At 39.4% G+C, this 24,339-nt stretch overlaps 1 protein-coding gene across 1 annotated transcript in view; it reads right to left on the bottom strand.

Annotated features, from left to right (window-relative positions):
- Positions 1-24,339, bottom strand: part of FREM2 (FRAS1 related extracellular matrix protein 2) — a 135,783-nt gene that overhangs the window by 5,682 nt on the left and 105,762 nt on the right. Inside the window, exons 12-20 of the mRNA XM_010572814.1 lie at positions 21,926-22,056; positions 20,866-21,024; positions 19,695-19,998; positions 16,893-17,024; positions 15,960-16,291; positions 5,918-6,110; positions 3,543-3,647; positions 2,246-2,373; positions 2,020-2,154 (exon numbers count right to left, since the gene is read on the bottom strand). Coding sequence (XP_010571116.1) covers positions 2,020-2,154; positions 2,246-2,373; positions 3,543-3,647; positions 5,918-6,110; positions 15,960-16,291; positions 16,893-17,024; positions 19,695-19,998; positions 20,866-21,024; positions 21,926-22,056 — 1,619 coding nt within the window. The remainder of the gene's footprint in view (positions 1-2,019; positions 2,155-2,245; positions 2,374-3,542; positions 3,648-5,917; positions 6,111-15,959; positions 16,292-16,892; positions 17,025-19,694; positions 19,999-20,865; positions 21,025-21,925; positions 22,057-24,339) is intronic.

The raw sequence follows: 24,339 nt of genomic DNA, 5'->3' as shown, positions 1-24,339 counted from the left end.
GAAAGCCTGAAGTTCAAAAAGATGCACTGTACCTGAGGAAACAATGTGGAAGATACATTCAAAAAAAAAAAAAAAAAAAGGCAGCCACTAAACAAATTAAAAAATGCTAACATACATACGTTTATTTATGTGTTATGTGTGTGGAAAGGAAGGAAGGAAGGAAAACAGAAAAGAAAACATTCTTGCTGGCTTATGGACAAGGGGCTGATGGAATGAGATACAACAATATCAACAGAAAGTACTGCTGCAAGTTATACAGCTGCCACATTTATTCTTCTTCAAATCCCTTTTTCACAATAGAGTCCTAAAACTATCAAAGCAACAGGATTTGGCAAGAACAATGTAGAGCTGAAATATTTTTATAAACCCACTGCTACTCTTCAGAAAGAGGAACCCTACCCCCATAACCTTTTCACAGAAATAATAAGTAAAAATATAATTTCCATTCCATTTCCTGAATTCCTTTTACTACGAGTATCTCAAGAAAAAGAGCTGGTCTTGGTTTGAAAATTGCTGATGACAGGGGACTAACAGGCCACAGTCCTTGGTGATTATGACACTGTTGTAATTTTGCACCTTATCCCTAGATACTGTATTTTTAAAGCTTTATCTGATATAGTGACACCTATAGTATCCATTTATTTATTGCAAGGCAGTTCTTAAGTCTTAGTCATAGGTTTCTTCCAGGTAAGAGTTAGGTCTCTCCCTAGGCTACTTTGCCCATTTTGCAATGATTTTTGCAGCTCTCTCGAATTTTCTTCGAACTATCAACATCTTCTTGCTTATACTAGGACCAGACACAAGGTGTGGTTTAGCATTGCTGTGAATTGCTTTAGAGTTCCTAGAAGCAGATTAGAAATGCCAGACAAAACCTGAAATGCTGAACTAGTATAAATTCCCCCCCCCCCCCCCCCCCATTTCAAACTTTTTCAAAATGTTTTCCTGGTTAAGTCTGAGAAGGCAGGTTTCATGTCAGATCATGCATCATTTCTCTGCTTCACCAGGACTTGATGCCGTATCGGGAATCATCTGTTCTTCCATAGCTGGCATAATGCCAAATGAAAGCATGAAGATTGCATGCATTCCCTTGTGTACTCTGGCTAATTCAACAGAAAAGTGATTATGTATCCCTGACTGTTCCTGATTGGATTTATACTGTAAGATGGTTTAATAGCATACATCTATACTATCAATGAGCATGAAATCACAGCCACACTGTTCCAGTATTAGTTGTACTGGCTCCAAATAACAGAAATGATGTAAGTTCCTCCTTATGCATCCCAAGGTCATGTTAGCCCTTTTGATAACACTCTAAACTGGCAGTTTATGTTCTGTTAACTATCCAACATGACCATCAGATTTTTTTCAGTCAATGCTTTCTACAGCAGTCCATTTCTCCATATTTTGTTCTCCGCTACAGAGCTTTACAGCTGGGCTTTGTGAAAGGTATGCTGTTTGCCTGTTCCCGTGTTACCATATGATCCATATTGCTATGGGTGGGATTTGTGTCACTCACTTTGGTGAGTCTTAAAGCTAAGCATTTTACCAGTGTTGGCTATCTACACTTCCTCTATAGTCAGTGAAGGAAGTCCTACCTTAGGACTAAATGTGGAGGTCCCACTTTTAATATAAGACACCTAGCTCTGATCTTTGTGTCAGATGAAAACCTTCTGATAATAGTTTTATATTTTCCTAATTATCTGATAAAACTATGTCATACCAAAGTCAACAGACAAGTAAAGAATTCCCAAAGGTTATTTCATATCACAGTAACTATCCCCCAAACCAATGCCCTGCACTGAGGACAAAAAACATTTTTGCTCCTACATTAGCCGTTCCCATTTGGGTAAAACTGGTTAAATAGCAGGACAGGAGTATGTGCTATCCCACCAGTTTAGGAATTGGTTTGTTCACAAGCAAGTAAATTCAGTTTCTAGCACTATCATTATAAGACCAACAAAGGCAATTTGGGAATCAAACTAAAATGGAAACATGATGAAGGTATCATTGGGCTGGTACCTGCTGGAATCGGATATCCAGATCAAATGTGATCGGCTCTCTAGGACTGCAGATAACTGGTAGGCTGTACTCCTGATGTGGAGCAGTGGTACAAGCTATCAACTTCACAGTGTACATTCCAGAATAATCTCGAACCTGAAGAGAGAGAGAGAGAGAAAGCTCTTCCACCAACATCCTAGCTAACAGGCTGAGGCAACAAAAGACACCGTGAAGGCTGAGGTTTTACCGCAAAATCTGAAACAAAGCTCCACTGCTGTACTGGCTGGTTGTACGTTGGCTCGCTTCGGATGAGGCTGAGGCTAAATGTCAGGCCCGGGTGATCAGCTGACATAACCATGGAAGTCAGAGATGAAGCTAGAAACATGCCAAGAGACAGATTTGTCACCTTTAGTGTTTCACTGCAAACTCTCAGAGCCTGAAAAACATTCCCAATAATTCATAAACCATAATGCCATAGTTGATGTTAATAACTTTACAGGTCACTGGGTTTTATTAACTGAAACTAACAAAATCAATTACAGTCGACACAGCTGGGCCTCCTTGATTCTTGTTCAAGTGTCTATTAAACAGTTGCTTTTGGGCTACACAACCAGAACTGTATGAAGATTAAATTTGACAGACAGGCAAAACAGTGAGAGTGGAATGGCAAAGATCTATAATCCCTCCTGTTTTAAACTTGGAATGTCAGCCCAGGGAACAAAAAATAACATCTCTTAGCAATGTAACTGTTTCGGCTCTGCCTGATAGGCAAAACCTAACACTCTAGAGGACAGCTGAGAAAATGTAGAAGCACCATGAAGGAGTTTTATAGGTTAATAAAACTGACTTAAACTAAAAGAGATTTCTTAAAATGTTTTTTTTTCCCTTCTCATTATTGTTCAGCAGATTTAATATAGTTAAATAATCTTTTCCATGGCCAGCATTAATGCTCAGATTTATGTCTGTAGACAGAGTCTTACACCTGTGATTATTCTGAATAAAGGCAGAGGGTTTTAAACAGATGAAATTGCAGGATCAGGTTCTCAGCAATGACTAACTGAATGGCAGTGAGAATGTTTTATTAACAGGTTGATGCAATGTTCATACAAGACCTTTTGTGACTATCTGAAAAAGGTCTAAATAACCTAGAAAGGCTTCAAGTTGGGAAAGAAATTTTAATGCTATCTAAATTCCTAGAGCAATGTAAGTAAGTAGCTGATCACAGCTTTTGGATTAAAAACATATATTTATAGATCCTTAGTGGACAGAATGGCCTAGATCTTCATCTTTCATAAATCAGGCTCTTGATCAAGTGGAACTATCTGCTTTCCATAAGATTCATGCATATTTCATTACATTTGACAATCTGAATACAGTCATCAATGACAAGTAAGAAATCCCAAGTAAGGGAAAAATCCTTATCTGAAGAGCACGGTACATAAGAAATTCAGATCTCAGTAGCAGAATAAGAAAAATGAACACTATAAAATTTGGGAGGAGTGTCTTTGTTTTTGTAGTACTGCTGAAGTGTAGATTAAGCTTACCAGGATGGGACATCACAAACAGACCGTGAAACCGGGCTTCAGTCTTGAAGTTGACAACTAAGCGCCCCTCTTCACTAATACGCATGCTGGTTGGGTACAGGGAACCTGGCAGCAGAAGCCAATTCACAAGATTTATTCCACTTGCAGATGACAAATAAATCACACTCCTGTGAAACACCAACCCCACTCTTTCATTTCCCATTGTCATGTCAGTTGTTTGGGAGGGGGCCTGCTGGTACCTTTTGGGTTGACTCAAGATTCTTCTCCAACATGAATTTACACAGGGGGGCCTAGAGTTTTCACAATGCTTCAGCTTTCCAAAGCACATACAGAAATTCCCTGCAAAGTCATGGTTTTACATGTTACATGGACTCACACAGCTGCTCTAGTAGGCTGAGGAAAGTCCACAGCACAGTCGGTGCTTGTGTTCAGGCAATAGCATTGTCAGCTGCCAGGGGGTTCTATAGACCAAAGAATACTTTTGTTTTCACTAGGTATTCAAGCTGACTCCTACCAATGAAAGCTGCTTCAGAGATACTCTTTATCAGTGCCTCCCTATCTATTGTTGCAAGGCAGCACCCACCAGCACTTAGTTGTAGCAGTTGGTTGTGGCAATCTGCTTGAAGGTGCTTGAATCTGTGAAACTCATTCTGACAGGCTTTGCATTGCTGGTGATTTCTGGCATGAATCTGGCCCAAAACATGGGCCTAATGTTTCCTAATTTCAGGTTACAATGTCTTTTTTATACGTCAGAAGCAGTTTATTGCTGCAGCTTGCAGCCACATCCCTTTTTCTCCAGAGCTCTGCAGTGCTTCAGAGTTCAGGTGTTTCCTCCAGTGCTCCCTTACAGAGAGCCAGTGATGTGCCACCATTCTGCTTGCCAGGAGCAAGAAGGAAACCGGAATGTTCCTCCATGAATGTGTCAGAAAACTAACACACTCACCAATGTGAATGTATATCACCCACACAAAATCACCTGTACCAACCATATTTATTGGCACATTATAAATAGACATGTATGATTGAACTATGGCTTTAGAAGACCTTGACTGCTTTACAGTTTTTCACAGAATTTATGTAGAACAATTATATGTATCCAGAGGCATGGAAATAAACTGGAAACTAGTTAAGCCCTCCCTGCCCCCCCAAAAAACCAGCTGCTAATTGTGCAAGGCTGTGGAGTGAGAAAATACTGAGCTACCAATGTTCAGCATCTCCAAAGACCTGGCCATCAGCTTCTTAAAGAGAGAAATAAAAAATTAAAGCATCAAAGACAGGAAAATGGTGGCATAGATATGCCACATAACTGCTGAGACTGAGAATTAGATCTGGTTGTTATCTGGTGACTAGTACATCATACGATTTGTGGCATGTGGCTTATTCTTTAGGCATGGCATGACATGTGCTTCATTCTTCATGCACTGTAGATTCCCCTTGCCACTCCTCATTTCCTGCTCTTAACATGAGGACAGAATTGCATAGCAATGACTTCTGTAGTTCATATACAGAGTTTTCAGAAACAAAAAATGGTTTTATGTTCACTGGAGTCCTGAAATTGTGTAACTGTACATACATAATTATAGCTGGTGCCTGTATTCTACCTTAGGCTGAGATAGATATGGAACACCTGAAGCTTAATGCTGGGATATAGTAAGTAAATTTGGATAAATAGAACAAAGCAGCATATAGGTGTAACTATTTACTTTAATCTTTCACAGACATCTGTATGTCACTATTTTTAAAAAATAAATTAACTGTTTGCAAAGATAAATTCTGTAGTGATAGAGTTTGATTTGTTGACTAACTATAGTCACAAACATTTATTGACAGTATCTATTGCATTTAAACAATGTTTCACGGTTCACTACTCTAACACATAGGACAGGTTATTATACCCATTGTATATTTCTGTGTCTTTTGAATATTTCACAATTAATGTTTTTAAAACATCAAAAGATTCTGAAACTGTACATTCATGGCCAGAAAAAAATGATATCACAGAAAAGTTTCAGATTTTTTTCATTAAAGTGAAAACATCTTGTGTGGTAACAGAATATGAATACATAGTGAACCTTGAGGTTCTGAGTAGAAATAAATTTGTTATTTTTTGCACATGTGCTTAAAATATAACAAGACAATTATTCTTCTTTGCAATAAAAGAACTGATGTCAGCTTTACATGGTTTTCATAAACACCCCAGCAGAGAACTGTGAGTGCTAGGAAATGACAGATTGTTTGCAACTGATAATAAATGATGTACTTTTTTTTTTTTTTTTTTTTTTTTAGTATTAGAATGATTGAAAAAATCCTACTGTGTGCAAATTATACTCTTAGTAACAGAACATGAGTTCAATGCAAAGAAATCCAACACCCACCTTGGAGCTCTGCTTCAGGTGGGCTACCGATCCCATCCTTCCACAGGATGGCAGTGTCATACACAAAAGTCAGCCGGAGCTCTGACTGTAGGTCGAAATGCTGCCAGCCTCCTACACCCACCGGAGAGTGGAAAACATAAGAGACGTACAAGGGGACTCTCAGCGTGACATAGGACTGTACTAGGTTGAGAACCTATAAAAAGGAAAATTATTTATTTAGGTTAGTGGTCATGAAAGGAGGCATTGTACAGGTAATCCAAATGCAAGGGAAGAGAAGACAGAACTTGAAATAAATACAGTGACTGAATCAAATTCTCTCACTTTGCAAATTTCAGATGAAATACAAAACAACACATTTCAATGGATTTCAGCTAAGCTTACGTCCCCTCAAGTTCCACTTTTGTATTTCAAACTGAGAATGTGTTCTGATAAATATAAACCCCTCAATTTTGACTCATCATTTTTGTTTCGTTTTTTTAAGTACATAAACAACATGGCTACAAATGAAGGCTTTAGAAATCTTTCAAATAAATTTGCATTTGCTCTATCCTTGTGCTTAACTAACTCATTTTCTTACATTCTCATGTTATTGTCCTCTAAGAAACTCTTCTGGAAGACCCTGAATTTGCTCAGATGTCATTGCAAGACTGAGTCCTTGGCCTGTACTTACTCATCTCTGGAACTATTTCTTCCTTTGTGCATGGATAGTAGCTAACATACTGAACGTAAACACACAAATCATACTGTTTATCACTGTGTGGAAGAACTAAAAGTAATATGAAAGTTGATATAGATTTAAAAATAGACCCTTTATGCATATATTGTACAAAACAACAGCTGAATTATTATCAGAGAATTACATATTCTTTATATATATTTTGATGGAAAAAGGCAAGATGAACAGTGTCTGTAAACTGTCACCTCTTAAGATAGCTCTTACACGATACATGGATCCAAACCTTTCGGAAGAGACTTTACATTTATGTTTTGTTACAAATACTTTTTCATTCACATCTCTCTGATTAGAAATGTGCAAACCAGATCCTTTTAGAACATTCTGGATTTTCTTAGAAAGACACGGAAGGACAGGCATTGAGATCATCTCCCAGTGGGAAACTTTTCAAAGGCATAAATGGTGTTGAACAATCATTTACTTCTAATAGAAACTCCATATGTAAATTTGTACATCTGAACATTTCCCTGGAGTGATTACCTTACAAGCTTCTGAAGAGTGGTTTGCACTATTGAAAGACCCCAACATTCAAGGAACTTTACAAGCTGTGTAAAATTCAAACTGTTTCTGGGTTCAACCAATGGCATGTCAGGGGGCTGAAAGGCCATTACCTTACAGCTGCTTTACATTTCCAAATGCCAGACAAAACTTTTAGTAATACTATGAAACCACAAATTTACTGCCTGCACTGACTAAATACTCTGAACTAATTAAGGAGTTCATTATGGCAAATGTTCGTAGTTGCCACAGCTCACTTTCACACATGACACTCCTTGATCTACACACTACGCTACCAAACTCCTTTCCACTTCTATTGTTTGAATCGTTCTATAAAATGTGCTAGCATTTAGACAGTAGAGACTATGGCAAAACACAGTATTGTGTAGTAAAGCAGCCTGGCAGATAATATGAGATGCTACAGTTATAGATTATTTTATATTAATGCTTCTTTGTTGGTTTTACATAAACACAATCAAGAACTTCTATTTGGAACAAAAAAAGGGGTTTTCTTTTCTATATGTATTGGATGACAAACTGAAGTTAGACAAAAATATCCTTTAGTCCTATTTAAGTTGCTAGTTTATCTTTGGGATACCTGCATGGGTATCTGAGCAATTATTTCAGACACGGATTTGCTAAATTGTTCCAAATAACAACAGAGAATTCTTACTTCTATCAAAACCAATATAGCTATGATGCAACTCTACAGTGACATTATGGTTTGCCTTTGATTCAGGAGCAACCTCGAACATTTGTCATTTCCTGGAACAGTATCTAGAATGGAATACATTTGGTAGTATAACAAAGGTGTTACTATTGAAAAGTCATACCAGACAAACTATGTTGGCTTTTCTCTGTGTGTTTTTGTTCTCCATCTTGTGTGTTGTACAGTAAGAACTAGACATTAAAGTCAAAGATCTAAAATTCAGTTTGCTTATGAGGAAGAGACAAAGGTACGTGGAAGAAGATTTAATATATGTCCACTATCCTCTTGAAAAGAAGCATACATAATGCTTAATGATAATGTAGATGAGGACTGGAATATCACAGAGGGAGAATTTAATGACCCTGAGGACTACAATAATAGAAGTGAGATGAAATTTTATAGCATAAAGTATAAGGTAGTAGAAATTAGTGACAGGGATTTCTGGTAGAAATGAAAGACATTGTTAGAAACAATAGAGGGGAAAAAAATTTTGGTATGCGAGTTGATCACATCATAACTATGACCTTCATACCCTCTCCATGTGATATGATCCTAAGATGAACTGAGGAATGGGGTGGAAATTAGAAGCATGCATGCCATTATACAGAGTACTAGTGAGAGCTTATCTGGAACAGCTTTGATCATCCATGCTTGAAAAAGCCTAATTTGCATTGTAGACTTTAGAAAAAGAAATCAACATAATCACAGGAATGGCAAAACTATCTGATGAGAAAAGACTAAAATAGCCGGGTTCTTTAGCCCAGTACAACAAAGGCTGAGAGGGAATAAGTATGCTGTCTCTACACATCAGGAGATGAACAGCGGAGAGGGGTCACTGATGATGAAAGATGGTGCTGACATGGGAACAAACAGGCATAAGATGGCCATGACAAATACAGCCTAGAAATTGGAAGAATTTCTAGCCCTCACTGTGGTGGCATTCAACAAGAATAGTGAGGCCATGAAATCCTATTAGTTTTTAGATTAAGTTTACTAGTGTTGGAGCCACATTATATAGTTAAGGCAGTGGCCTGGACAGAGTGATCCACAAAACCCGTTCCAGCTCAGTATCTTATGCCACCTCAAGTGAAAAAAAACCAACCTTCTTTCAAAGCTTTTCTTGATTTTCAGGTACAAGATATGATTGGCTCTTCACATACGCTGCACATAAAGCAATCCATTAATGGGGTTTGTAAGCCATGTTTTAGGGTTTTCTTGCCTCCATTCAATGGGATCATAGTGTTAGTGAGCTCAACTCATTTGTACTGCTAGAAATCCAGCAGCATGATCCTTTCTAGGGCAAGTCTGCCTGAAACACTGTTCCTTTGCCATACATTACCACTGCTCTGTGGGAAAATCTGAAACCATGGTGCCAAAGAATTGTCTCCATTTCTAGGACCCTAGAATTTAGAAGGTTCTTCTCTTTTAGCAAAACCGGTAAAAGATGTCTGGGCAGCAGGGCTGCTTGTACCAACCTAGGAATTTATTCATGTGCTTACGAATGTCTGTGTGCTTCCATCAGTATAGCTGCCCTTACGTGTGATTCATGGCATGTAGGGAGAGCGAAGGAGTTCTTGCTAAACCAGCTGATTGAGTTTTTATGCACACAAGCCCTTCTTCAGGCACTCATGGATTTGCAGGTGTGGAGGAATACCTACAACACCGATAGCCAGAGAATTACGGAATAAATAGTTCTCTCTCTCCTAACAGTAAATTAAAACTTTGAAGGCCCTCTCATTTCTTGCTGTAAAGGAAAATGCCATGAGGGGAAAACTACTCTTCAACAGGCAGAAAAGAAAAATCTCAAGACATGCTATATGAAATACAGAGGATCTTTCTGATATAATAAAAATAAAATAAAAAGGAATTAACTGCAGAGGAAAACTGTGTCAGAGTAAGTAAGCACGACCCCCCCCAACAAATGAAGTGATGGAATGTGTTACACAGATGAGTTGTACCGCTCTAGCCCTCTTACTAATGTCATTTAGGCAAACATGAGAAAACATTCTTTCCATTGAGCTATCTTTATTTCCCAGCACTGCCTGCAAAGCCTATTGAAAGTAGCCAGCTGTTCATATTTTATCTCAATGTGACACTGATAAAACCAAAATGGTAACTTAGAGCTGTGTAAGTGTAGGATCATCTTAACTGCTGTGGAGAGACAGAACAGCTGCATTATGTATCTGTGCATCCTATGCACAGGAGATTTTAGCAGTTGTACTGACAAAATTATATTCAATAACATTCATTTTAAACAATAAGTGGGTGTGACTTTTAGCCTTGTGATACCAGGAGAGAAATACAGACTACAGCTACACCTCAGCTGAATTGGGGGAATTGCGTCTAATACTCTGTGACAATGCCAGGTATGGAGAACCTGAGAAGATAGAAGACAAAAATTCTTCCAAGCAGGGAACACACTCTTGCAGTTAATATATGAAAAAATGTAGATCACAAATCATTCAGTTAGAGCATCTCAAAATTCATGTGTGTGAGGGAAGAACTGGACACTCATATAAGAAGTAGAATTTCATACATTTTCTTTGCAAGATAAATTATCACAGAGCGTAAGGTCTATTTTTAAACACTGACAATTCCCATTTAAGACTTAGGAAATATTAATGGGAGTTTCTACAGGTGTTCTTCTTTTGTTCCCCTTTCTGGTGCAAACTGTCAAACTTCGTTAAGTAAAAAACCATAATTGGTTTGAGAATCTGTCATGTAACAAGTGAGAATATTTACAACAAAAAATATTTTCAGTTAAGTCTTTGGGGCATGGACTCTGTTCTACATTTATATTGTGTTTTATTTATCTGGCTTACATTTCCAGAGGGCAGAACTTGGCAGTGTGTGTGTGTGCGCGTGCGCGCGCACTGTTAGTGTTGATAAAATCAGAACTAGAAATAACACAAGTTCATATTTTATATTGTATATCCCAATGAAACAAACTTTTCATGAAAATTATATTTTCGTCGTCCAAATTACCTGAAGCCTCATTTTCTATTGCATTTACTTGCTATGTCTGTGAATTTGAGTCACACAAGCTTAACAATGTTATCAATTAACTGTTTAGACAATACCAATATGGTAAAGCTAAGATTTGTCCCTAAGAAGGCATGCAGCCAGGTAGGTCACAGGTGAAATGCAAAGCAGGTTTGTTTAAAGAAGTCTGAATGGAGAGGAGAATGCAATACAGCCTTTAAATGCCAGCTCCTTGAAAAATCTAACCTCTGACTTTGTTACACAGCTGGTGTATTATATAGTAGAGTTTTTTCTTCACAGCCCTTATTAAATGCAGGTGTTTGCAGCTGGAGAGAAAAAATGTTTGACTGTTAGTGAGCTTCCATGTCAAGGGAATACAAATTGCAGGGTTTTCTTATACTTGACTGTGGTGGCTGAACTGAACATAAAAATCTGAAAATAGACATTTCTGTCTATTTGCATTTTACAGCATCTAGTGAGATTTTTCAGAAGAGCTGACTTTTCCCCTGAAAGTACAGTTTTGGTAAAACTAGAAGTAATAAAGCTGGAAATATACTGTTTCTGTGTAATAAAAAACCTCTGCAAGCTGCCTCGTATAAGCTGTGGCAATACATTAGTGATTTTAAAATCTGGTCAGAGGGGATTTTCAAACAGTGCCATAACCTGTGTAGCGTAAATGTGAACTGAACATATTGGAAGAAAGACATTTTCAGTTTTGGCCAGAAATAACTGTTTTTGTTAAAGAACAAAACAAACTGCTCAGCTGTACTCAATTACAGTAGCTTCAAGGTATCAATCTGTATGTTCAAGTATTTTCATGTATGTTCTTGATCTTCTTGTTTCTGTCAAAGACTTGTTTAACTAGTTGTTGTTAATGAAATTTATTTGAATGGCAATTTCCTTGCTTCCCTATGCCAAGTCTGGCAATGGACTGGAACTAGGGAAAGCAACATCCACATATAAATACTCGGCCAGAACCACACAGAAGCCTTCAGATGCCAAACTGTGCAGCTACAGCAAACAGTTACAACAGTAGAAAATGAGATCAAATGATACTTCACACTCTATCAAATAAATCTAGGCCAACACTTCAATATATACTTTATTAAAGGATAGTCACCTGCTTGGTTTTCACTGTTTCATTTTTAACTTCCTTTCATGAATATCTGTCATTGTTCTAGCAGCTGCATCTTGAGAATGTGAGATATCTCTAGTACTTGACTCTCACAATGTCCCCATGAAGTGAAGTCCAACCTTTATTAATAACCCGAAAATACAGGAAGACAGCCCTCAGGTAGGTGAGTTCCACATTTTTAAGGCCTACACATATCCAAAGGCATACACTGAATTTTAGGCTGTGACTGCAGGTTGTCCAAAAGAAAACTGTTGTTGCTAATTATCAAAGCTGATCTTAACTTTAACCAGAACAGAACTATAATCCAAATGAATTAGCTGAATTTAAAGAGGAGCAGGCTTTTATTTTTAAATGTAAGTTCTATCAGCTGCACATCTAAATCCATCTTTAGATACATAAATGCCTGATTTTTCAGATGTGGTGAAAAGTGTCAAGCTGTATACTGAAAGGAGTGCTGCATCTAACTCACGCAGGGTTTGCTCATGCACAGAGTAATTGAGAAAGAGAATGGGTCACATGCAAAAGGCCTCAAAGGAAAAAAAAAAACAACTAAGACCTTCTCTGTATGTATTATGACAGTTCATGAGTTCATGGGAACTGGCTAAGACAGCTGCAGCCTGCCCCAAACACTAGGAGTACTGCCAGAAGAGCTACACCAGCTGCAGGTCTCCCACCACACTTCTTGCTGACTGAAGCTCATCTTCTTCCCCACCATAGGAGGAGCTCCCACAAAGTGAAGATCCACATCATGCAAGATATTGCTAGTTGCTTTTGTGAAATCTCTCTGTCCAAATCAACAGTGCTATCTTTGTTTGACCATACAGGTACTGGTGAGTTAGAATCAAGAAACAGAATCTTGAGCTTAAAGATCTAGCCAAAATATCTGGTAAATTCTAGTTAGTAAATATGCAGTGGTAGTAGGATGTGGCAAGAGTGTTTTTGTTATTTATCTGTTCTGTCTGTATAATAGAACTTAAGCTTCCTTTGTGTGTTAAAAAACATGGTGAAAACCATAGCTGCCAGCTTTCCTCTTACAGAGGAGGATTATTAATTGTTCATTGAAGGAGAAACAAACAACAATGGTGACAACCACAGAGATAGGGCACTGACTGCCTCCCCTCTCAGCTGGAGGGGGTCATGTGAAGATAAAGACCAAACTTGGAGAAGAATTAAATGGAGGTGGGGGAAACAGGGAGGGCAGTGAAGCGCATACTGACTGTGGGGCAATGCTTCACTGCTAGAAGTAATTCAGCTTGATATTTTACTTAACACACCATGGTTAGCCATAACCTACAAGGCACTAAAGGATGACTTCAGCTGCAGTTTCATGGCTCTCATAGCTCATGTTCACCCGTCTCTGCTTATAAATGAGTGATCTTACCTAAAGTACATGACGCTTCTGGAGCCTAAAGCAAGTACTGCGCTCTTCCTTGGCCACATTACCATTTCTTTGTGTCCTCCACAACTGAATGAACAGGTTTTTTTCATTTACTAAAATATTGGAATGGTGCTTATTTTCTCCTCTGTTTATATGCATATAGACATATACAGGTTTTATTTAGACACACGTTTGTCTAAACCAGCTATTCAGCTTTTCCTCTAAAGGACACAAAAGTATTTAAAATGAAAAGGATTCATACCAGGTTTTCCTTCCTTTCACTGTGGGAGAAGTGGCTTGCATAGGTCACAGGATTGCAGTTACAGCTGCTTGGCAGCTGTGTGTGCTTATGGGCTTTACAATTGTGTTGTGTGGGAAATAAGAATATACGGTTGAATATTGCATAGGCATAAGGAGATAGTCAAAGGAATGATGAGTTGAAGAAATTAAATCATTCTAAGAACAGTGAAGAGTGCTGTCATTTTTATCTTGTGGGAATGTGTAATGTTTACATCCCACACTTGCACGCCTTCTCCTTCTCTGCGACAGGTTCATAGTCCCAGTGGAATGTACCTGTAGGAGGATCTGCTTGTAGCAGAGGGGCAACCCCAAGCAGATGCACCACCAGTGAGCTTCCAACATCAAGACAGAGACTTTGAACTGGTCTCTGTAACAGACAAAGAACCAGAACTGATGACAGAGCACTGAGATGAAATATCCATCAAGGACTTTGTATCTAAAAGGGCAGAAGCTCCATTTTGTTCCGGTCTTGTACTTTACAGAGTATATCATCTCTAGTTAAAAGGGGCAGAATGCTACGAAGTTAACCAAAGGCTAAAGAGAGCCTGGTGCAATTTCTTGTCCACCAAACTGACTGTATGATCACCTGTGGACACCCACCGAATAAGGTGGACTTTAGGCATGTAAGTATAAAAAAAAAGAGAAAAATCAGCTTATCTGATTAGGTATCTGTATGTCCTTTGGCACCTATCTTTTTGTAGTAAAATAGCTTTGTTGTTGCACATGCCCATAGGTTTCTTTGGGCAATGACAGACTTTTCTCATCTGTTAAGGCCTCATGCCATTTGGGACTGACAAAGTAAGAATGCATGCATGTAAGTCTACCGAGGTCTGATGAGCAGATGGGTCCCTGGCAAAATGAACACCTGTTAAAAAACAGAGAAATTATGGCCATTTGTATTGGGTTTGTGTGGCAGGGTTTTGGTAGCAGGGGAGGGGGCTGCAGGGGTGGCTCCTGTGAGAATCTGCTAGAAACTTCCCTGGCTCCAAGCCGGACCCGCCTCTGGCCAAGGCCGAGCCCATCAGCAACGGTGGTAGCGCCTCTGGGATAAAAGATTTAAGAAGGGGAACCTGCAGCAGGGGACGAGATTGGAATGTGAGCGGATGCCCTGTGCAGTGAGGTCAGTGAAGAAGGAGGTGGAGGAGGAGGTTGATGCCCCCGAAGCCCGTGGTGAGGCGGCAGGCTGCCCCCCCCCATCCCACTGCAGGGGGGAGGACTGAGCAAGTGGCTGCGTGGTGCTTTGTTATCAGCTGGGCTTAAACCACAACATCATTTCACACCATGGCCTCATCCTTTCTACAGTGGGTCAACAAGGAAGGCTAGGGAGCCAGGAAAGTGACTGAGCTTTACCACACAGCCATCATGCTGTGGATGGACTTCTCTGAAATGAGGTACTACGTTCCAGTCTTTCTTCCAGCCTGTAGGATTATTCCCCAAAGAGACTTTTCTGTGTAATAAAGGATTGATCGTCATAGCTACAGCTTTTGTACTCTAGAGCCTGAGTGGGATCAGACAGGCTTATGTAGCAATTATACAAGGAAGACCTAGGGATTAACTTCATTTTCACTGCACCAGAAGAAATCCTGCACCCTTTTGTTTCCACATTACTATTTCTAGAAATAATTTTCCAAAGGATACCTGAAGATCTCTCTGATCTCTTTGTTTTAACTCCTCAATCACTTTCACAGCTCTGTTCTTCAGCCATTCCGTATTGACAGCTTCTCTTTCCTTCCTGACCAAGGAATTTTCTGCTGGGTAATGTGAGACCACTGTGCTGTCTGCACTGGCAGGTCTTGTTTCCCAGTGAGCAAGAGATCAGCAGAGCCCAGCAGCTGGTAGGACATGGCAGTCCATTGTTATCAGCAAGAAGGCTCTTCAAAATTTTTTTAAACTAGATACACCACGACAAATACTAAGTAGCCCAGTACTATCAGTGTGTTAAAAGCAATCCTTTAGAAGGCTTTCATTCTAAGAAAAGACTAAGGTGGCTTACCATACAGTAAAAGCAGGACTGGCTTGTCCTAAAATACTTCAAAACTGTATTGGAAGAAAATCATAGCAAATTGCATTCAAACTAAATTATTCCCTTAATTTCAATCGGACAACATATAGCCTATTAGCATTTAATGGAGATTGATAGCTTTAACAAATAAGCTGGCCTTAGGGGAAGTCTATTTGTTGTTCAGAAAAAAAAGAACCCTTTTAAACTAAATTAATTCTAAACCCACTTATTTCTACTAGCATAGATGTATTACAAGGGAAATCTTTTTTAAGAACACAGTACAAAATCAAGTTACAGTTTCGTACCTGTCCATCTGTCCCAATGGTGCCTCCACAATCTGTGAGGAGCTCAGACATGTCATAATGGCTAACAAACTCCCATAAACAGGCTTCCAGGTTCAGATTGCGGTAGAAGCGTAAGGTATTGAAGCCTCTAATTACTGGGCTGTATTGATAGGGAATGGTCTCTCCAATCACATCTGGATTTTTGGTAGCATCAGTTAAGAAACCATGGTGGGTCTTCACTTCTGTGTAATCCAACAGGTTGGAGCATTTATGGTTTCCAACTCTAGTTCCATCAGGGCTAAGTGTCAGCTCAAAGTTGGAGAGCTCTCTTGTAGAAATAACAGGCAGCATGCCTAAAAAACATTAAATTTCAGTGGTCAGAGCTGCTTAATTTAGCCAAAGTTTGACAAACCCTAAGCATGTTATGCAGTGCTTCTGTATTTTGTACTTAAAGCAATTAATGTACTTTAGAATTCAAAGAAAGTTGATATACTAAGTGTGTATGAGAATGTTATCCACAATAATTATGTCTTTATACTATGAAAAGCCAAATAAAATATTTCTAAATCTCTAACATATTTTTCAATCAGGATTTTTTGTGATTTTTTTTCAGAGGCACATAGTAATTAAATGGCTTTATATTTTTAATAAATAAATTCTTTGGTATATGCTCTTCAAAGGAGTTTTACAAAGTGTAGGTCTAGCCCAATTTATGTAAACTATGCAAATAATCTGAAAACACTTAATCTTCACATCAAAGACTATGTATCAATACAGTATCCTATGCACCTTGTTGCAAACTGCACTTGTACACTCATCACATTTTCCTCTGGTCCCACATGTTAAAAGATTATGTTATTATTTTGGCTATTTAAAATACCATGACCAATAAAATAGCTGAAATAACAGCTTGTTGTATGAGTTCTCTCAACTTCACAGCTGATTTTATCATACCATCAATATGTGGCATTGTGACTGTCAGTTTGATGAGGTTGGCATAATCAGGATCTTCTGGGCCAGTATAGCGCAATTTAGCAGAGAATGGTTCTGCTCCAACTACTCCTGACATACGAGGTTGACAAAGACCTAATGGAAAAAAGAGAAAGCAACTTTACTTTATGTGCAGAGGAAATAACCTATACTTTCCCTTGCACTATTTTTAGATGCACTTTTTTTCCACTGTATGAATTTCCAAAACAAGGAGAATTTTCTTGAATGACAGATAAACGCTTTGAGCAGCACTGACCAGAAGTTTGAACAGGAATGTATGCAAAAGAGGATTCAAACAGAAATCATTACTTGATCAACTGGACCGCATTTTCAAAACCAGGTGATGATACTGCACCTGTACATTTTCAGTGGCATGTGTCAACCATACTTGCAAAGTCAGTGTCAAATGCCATACTTTCTTACAGATGTCCTCAGAGGCATATGCTTTAATTCCTCCCACTCTCTTAAGCACATACATAGCTTTATGGAAGATACCTGATCAGTGTTCAGTTGGTTTTGGCACTGGATTGGGGTGTGGACATATATACACCTTCATAGGACTCTATGAGCCTTCTGTTGCACCAAATGTACTTGACCAAATGTATTTGACCAAAATGTAGTTAGAATAATTGTGTCAAAGGATCTCTAGAAACACTGTGCTCAAAGTAAAGCCAGCTTCAAAGTTAGATAAAGTTGCTTAGGGCCTTGTTCAGTTGAATTTTGAGTTTCTCCAAGAAAGGAAAATCTATAACTTTTTGGCAATCCTTTCCAGGGTTAGTTCAACCTGTTCCAGTATTAGTCCTGGTTTGTAGGACCAGAAGATTAGGTTTGTAACCATATGATCTGAGATACATGCAACTTCTAGTTGCATAGTTCAATGCAAAAGTGTCTACATTCTGGCCACAAGAATCATAGCGCATAGTCATGTGATGGCCAAAGAAAGAAACCAGCAGAAGTGGAAAATTAAAACAGTTCCCTTTGCCCATGTTCTGCTCTTTGCCCATTTCTGAGGGATTATAAGAAAAGAGGAGACAGCGCTCTCCTTTTGGAGAGTTTATTGGTTCTGGTGGGCCTCATCTGCCTCAATGGCTCCAAGTTGGAAACTTCTGGCATGAGGAAACAAAATTTCTCTTCTGCACATGACAGCTTTTTGGGGTTTTGGTTTTTTGTTTGTTTGTTTTCTCAAATGCAAGATGTGCTAAAGAGGCTAAATACAATTTTTTTTGCACAATCTGACTTTTGACAATTTGGTCTATGCACTCAAGGTCAAGCATCCTTAAAGCTGAAAATGTTCAGGATTTTGGCAGGTTGCTTTCATCACTGCACTTCTTTCCACATAGCATCTAACAATTCCCTTTATGTCATACACAATCTTCAGTATTGTTGACTTCCACATCACAAGTTAGCTCAGGTACTGGAAGTAATATATGCATGACAATTCAGTCCTGAGCCTGAGCTAATTAGCCCTGCTAATTTGTAATCCAAATAATGCATTACAACACTAACATAGCCAGCCTGTTTCATATAACAAAACTAGCTCACCCAGCACAAGGTTGTCTGCCTCTAACAAGCACTACACTGCACCTTGTAGACAATACCCTTAGACAGAGTCCTCTTTTGGGTGTAGGGTTTCTGATAGTGCAAAGGTGACTTGAGCCTACACTCAAAATGTGGAATAAAGGATAGGCGTAAATAGAAATTCCATTCATTAAGCTCCTTAAAGCCATAACTTAGTAGAAAATAAAATCTTGTAACCAAAATATTTAGTTGGAAAGGCCACGGAAATGAAAATGATATTGCAAATGAACAATCATGTAATTTATTACCTACCATAAGATCTCACAAAACCCAGAAGAGTTAGTGTAGCTACAAAAGCAGCAGAGATGACACAAAGAATGCAAAATGGCTGCAGAAGGGTAATAAAATACAATGTTTTGTAATTTACCTTGATTGCTGATAATTACTCATTCTCCATATTATACAAGAAACAAAAGTATCTGCATCTGTGATTTCTACAACAAAATAGCATATGCTATCAGACTGTACTTGTGTGCATGTCAGTTCTTCACCTCTGCTTCATAACAATATCCAGTACAAGTTTAATGAAAAGAGTTGGCTGGGCAAAGGAGGTAGACTACAGTAACTCTGCTGGCTGACAGAATGCAGCATCAGTTCAGTATTGATTAGGTATCAAAGGATCAGAGGGAGACAAAAAGAGTATCAGAGAAAGAAGAAGGATGAATATTCTGAATACCTCAACCATGAAAAAATTTTGTCTATGCCCTGTTACTGGACACCAGTTGCTTTAGTCCTTAGTCAAGGAAGACACTGATTCTCAGGTGTCCAGTGAGGCCTGAATGCCAAATGAAGCTTTTCTTCTGGCTAGGCATTCATAATAGCACTCCCATGTGGGTTCTCCAATGTCTAATAGGAGCTGAGATTTTACTGCAACATTACTACAGTTGAATTCAAAAGCCAACAGAAGCCAGGTTTCACTAATTCCAATGCACATGGTATACTGTTCTCCTGACCATGCAAGTTTGCTATGTGGATAACTCTTTAAAGATGTGGAGAACTATCAAAGATGAAAACCGTTTTCATTATACAATTGTCTGCTGTGTTAAGAAGAGTGTTTTTGCACCACCTCTACAAACAACAGAAGAAAAGCTGAGAGTGTAATTTTAAAACACTTGATCATGTAATCAGATTTTGTTAGGATGGAATTTGGGATCCAAAAGAGGTCTGCAATAGGTGCAGATGTCTTACCTTCTGATGTGCTTATAGTTACAATAGGGCTCATGAGCTCAAGACCCTCATTCCCATCTGAATTCACAGCACGAGCTGCACACTGGACACGAGAACCGGCTTGAAAGTAAATGGAGTCGAGCGTAATCATCTTGGAGGAAGTGAAGAAAGTATCAAAGTCAACCTCCTTCATGGGGCTAGTCACACCATCAGGACCAGTGGGTGCACTTACAAGCCACCGGTATTGTGTCAGAGTATTATTGATGTTCTCACTGGCACATATAGAACCAGTCTTGTCAAAGTCTTCATATTTAGGATTACAAGCCTGCAGAACAAATCAGATGTGTTAACAATTTATTTGCTTCATGGCAAAGGAATTTTAATTTATCAAGAGTCACAAAACTCAACAACATGGAACTGACAACCCCAGTAAATCTCTTAAGAAATCACCTTATTTTGACAGTGACGCTTTTGGCACTGCTATGGTAGATTAAAAGGCAGGTCTAATTATGCCTATGGAAATAAAAATATTATTTTAAATTATGATTTATGGGTGAAAAGCTAACAGAGTTATGAAGGCACAAACTACACTCCCACATGCTACTTTACCATGAATTTCACCCTTTGATCTAATTCTGCAAATAAACTTTGCATTTCAACATATGATCCATTCCTGTGAATAAGGAATGGTGTGAGAAACAAACTGAAGATGCAGATGGACCAAAACCTTCCTCACTGCATAGGAATATTCATGCAAACCTTTCAGCTGCAAAATTACAATGAAAGAAGCCTGTAGTACTTCAACAAACAGTACTCATTTTTCAGTCTGTGACACTCATTAAAAACAATGGGTCATCTGTTATCTTCAGTGATTTTAACTCTGTAAATTAAGGGAAGATAATGCAGGAAATAGTAAGGTCAAGCAATCGTAGACATAGTTTGAGTATCAAACTGTTCTTAGTGATGAACATGTAAAACATCTTTCTATGCTTTTTGTCCTCCTGAAAATTGATTCATTACCCAGACAAATTAGATTAGCTCTTAGGACAGTTCTAGCTTAAACTCATGTGTGACTCACAACAATATGGATTGATACTGAGTGCCTAAAATCCACTGAACAAAATCCATATTTTGATAATTTATCCAAACAAAATCCACTGATTTTGTTCCATCTTTCCACAGAGATACTCACTGTGATACAGATGACAGGATAGCCAGCTATGGGACTGGTTCTGTCTTTGGCTCTAGAAGTATCATCATATATCAAAAGGGATGTAACTTGAGGGACAGAGGGAAAGGTGACGTCTGCCATGCTGTTCATTTCTTCAATGTAAACTATGGCCTTGGCTGTCTGATAATGAAAAGGCAGAAACAGTTCTCTGTGAACATTTAAATAAACAAGGGGATTCAAGCCAGACCTTGATCAGAATATGAAACATTGTCCCAAAATAAGTTCTAAAACCTCAACTGGATGAGCTATTGAGAAAGGGCTGAGGCACAGGAAAGTATATTGCTGACTACAAAAGCAAGAGCTAAAATGAATTTTTGCTTTTCAGAACACTGAAGATACCAGACCTTTTAACCTTGTGTCCCAGCTTTCTTGAATCACTTCAGTATTCTGGTAGAACCCTGATGTGCACTTTAATGCCTGGTGGAAATAGGGTGTTTGTTATCAGCAAAGGCTGTGTCTCTGCTGTCTGGCTACCTGGAGTCAGACTGTATCTGGTGTGATACTGATGAAGCGGCCAAAGAGTTTGAAGAACATTTTATGCAGAATCAGAGGAATATACTGTTTAAATTGAAAGTATGTATGATATAATGCTAAATAACAAGAACGTGTGGCTATTTCATTTCACACAATAAGAATAATATTAACCTGGTTTTGACAGCAGAAGTCATATTTCACCTGATTGCTCTTTTTACAGCATAGAGGTTATACTCTATTGCCAGAGAGTATTTCCAAGAGGACATCAGTTTTTAGGGCTGATTCTATGAGGAGACTGTGTCTGGAATGAAATCTTGAAGACTTCAGTCTCTCATTGTTTCTATGACCCCATGAACATTATTGCCTTGGTAACAAACTGTTTTGGGTAGGTGCTACTGTGTGAGCTGGGATGATCCTCTCTGTCTTTCAAGATACAAGCCAGGATGGCAATGTGTAAACCTCAAAAGAAGAGTAAAGCTATGAGCCAGAAAGCGAGAAGGTCTGTTTACCAGATTTTGTTGTTGAGGACTTTGCATGAGTTTGTTACCTGTATTTCTGCGACCATGTTCTCATCAGGCTTCAGATGAACTGTGAAGGCTTCTCTCATCTCCCTTACTCCATCAAAGAGAACTTCAATCTCCACAAAGTGCTGTGTTTCACCCTCCTTAAACTCAATTTCTAAAAACATAATGAGACACTTAAAAATAAATCTGTTGTTCATAACAAGCTGTAATTCTAGGCCCAGCCATGAGAGATGGCAGTTAATACTCACTTTTCAAATTACTGATGTTCATATATTTAGTTTAACCTATTTGATGCTAAAAATCATAATAATGAATAGCAGCGGACACACGTAGAAATCACTGAAAATGAGGCATTATCATAATCAAAAGAAATTTGCAAAGACCAATATTTAGTCTAGTAGAACTTAATATTTTGAAAATGATCTGGGACTAATTATTACATAAATGTTGGTAACATATGTGAATGACCAAAAGACTGAAGAATTCTAAATAAAAAGTATTGTCAGGTTTTATTCAAACAAAATGCATTTTAATACAATGATATACACCAAAAATAAGGCACAAAGGAGAGTTACACAAAAGAGTACTGTATTTTGAAAACCATTGCCTCTGAAAAAATTTCAGAAGTCATGGAGGATAAAAAGTTCAGTCTTAGCTGACTGTATTGGGTTTGCGTGGCAAGGTTTTGGTATCGGGGGGGCTACAGGGGTGGATTCTGTGAGGAGACACCAGAAGCTTCCCCCATGTTGGATACAGCCAATGCCAGCTGGCTCCAAGATGGACCCACCGCTGGCCAAAGCTGAGTCCATCAGCAACGGTGGTAGTGCCTCTGGGATAAAATATTTAAGATGGGAAAAAAACTGCTGCACAACAGCAACCAGAAGAGAGGAGTAAGAATATGTGAGAGAAACAACCCTGCAGACCCCCAGGTCAGTGAAGAAGTAGGGGGAGGAGGTGCTCCAGGTGCTGGAGCAGAGATTTCCCTGCAGCCCGTGGTGAAGACCATGGTGAGGCAGGCTGTCCCCCTGCAGCCTGGGGAGGACCCCACGCCAGAGCAGGTGGATGCCTGAAGGAGGCTGTGACCCCGTCGGAAGCCTGTGCTGGAGCAGGGTCCTGGCAGGACCTGTGGACCCATGGAGAGAGAAGCCCATGCTGGAAAAAGTTTGCTGGTGGGACTAGTGACCCCACGGGGGACCCACGCTGGAGCAGTCTGTGCCTGAAGGACTGCAGCCCATGGAAGGGACTCACACTGGAGCATTTAATGAAGAACTGCAGCCCATGGGAAGGACCCATGTTGGAGAAGTTTGTGGAGGACTGTTTCTCGTGGGTGGGACCCCATGCTGGAGCAGGGGAAGAGTGTGAGGAGGAAGGAGCAGCAGAGACAACATGTGATGAACTCACTGCAACCCCCATTCCCTGTCCCCTTGTACCACTCGGGGGGAGAAGGTACAGAATTTGGAAGTGAAATTGAGCCTGGGAAGAAGGGAGGGGTGGGGGGAAGGTGTTTTAAGATCTGGTTTTATATCTCATTACCCTACACTGATTTGACTGGTAATAAATTAAATTAATTTCCCCAAGTCAAGTCTGTTTTGTCCGTGACAGTAAATGCTGAGTGATCACCTTCTCCTTATCTCGACCCACGAGCCTTTTATTTTGTCTCCTCTGTCCAGCTGAAGGGGAGAGTGATAGAGCAGCTTGGTGGTGGGCACCTGGTGTCCAGCCAGGGTCACCCACCACACTGACAGAGTTAGAAGAGTCCTGTGATTCCTGGATGTATTAACTACTAAAAGAAGAAGAAGTACAGAAACTACGTAACATTTCTGTATGGAATGGGTGAGAGTGATACCAAAATAGTAGATGCATTTCTACTGTCTTTATTTTTTAAAGGACGTCTGTCATGGTTTACCCCCAGCCGGCAACTAAGCACTGCACAGCCGCTCGCTCAGTCTCCCCACGTTGGGATGTGGGAGAGAATCAGAAGAATAAAAGTGAGAACACTCATGGGTTGAGATAAAGACAGTTTAATAGGTAAAGCAAAAGCCATGCGTGCAAAACAGGGAATTCATTCACTGCTTCCCATCAGCAGGCAGGTGTTCAGCCATGTCCAGGAAAGCAGGGCTCCATCACGCGTAACAGTTACTTGGGAAGACAAACGCCATAACTCTGAACGTCCCCCCTTCCTTCTTCTGCCCCCAGCTTTATATGCTGAGCATGATGACATATTGTCTGGAATATCCCTTGGGTCAGTTGGGGTCAGCTGTCTTGGCTGTGTCCCCCCCCAAGTCCTTGTGCCCCCCCGCCTGCTCACTGGTGGGGTGGGGTGAGAAGCAGAAAAGGCCTTGGCTCTGTGTAAGCACTGCTCAGCATTAAGGAAAACATCCCTGAGTTATCAACACTGTTTTCAGCACAAAACCAAAACACAGGCCCCTACTAGCTA

Source organism: Haliaeetus leucocephalus, unplaced genomic scaffold, assembly GCF_000737465.1.
Source record: "Haliaeetus leucocephalus isolate CR32 unplaced genomic scaffold, Haliaeetus_leucocephalus-4.0 Scaffold351, whole genome shotgun sequence".
Taxonomy (NCBI): domain Eukaryota; kingdom Metazoa; phylum Chordata; class Aves; order Accipitriformes; family Accipitridae; genus Haliaeetus; species Haliaeetus leucocephalus.
Note: the sequence above shows the minus strand (reverse complement) of the source record. Positions and strands in the feature narration are given on the sequence as shown.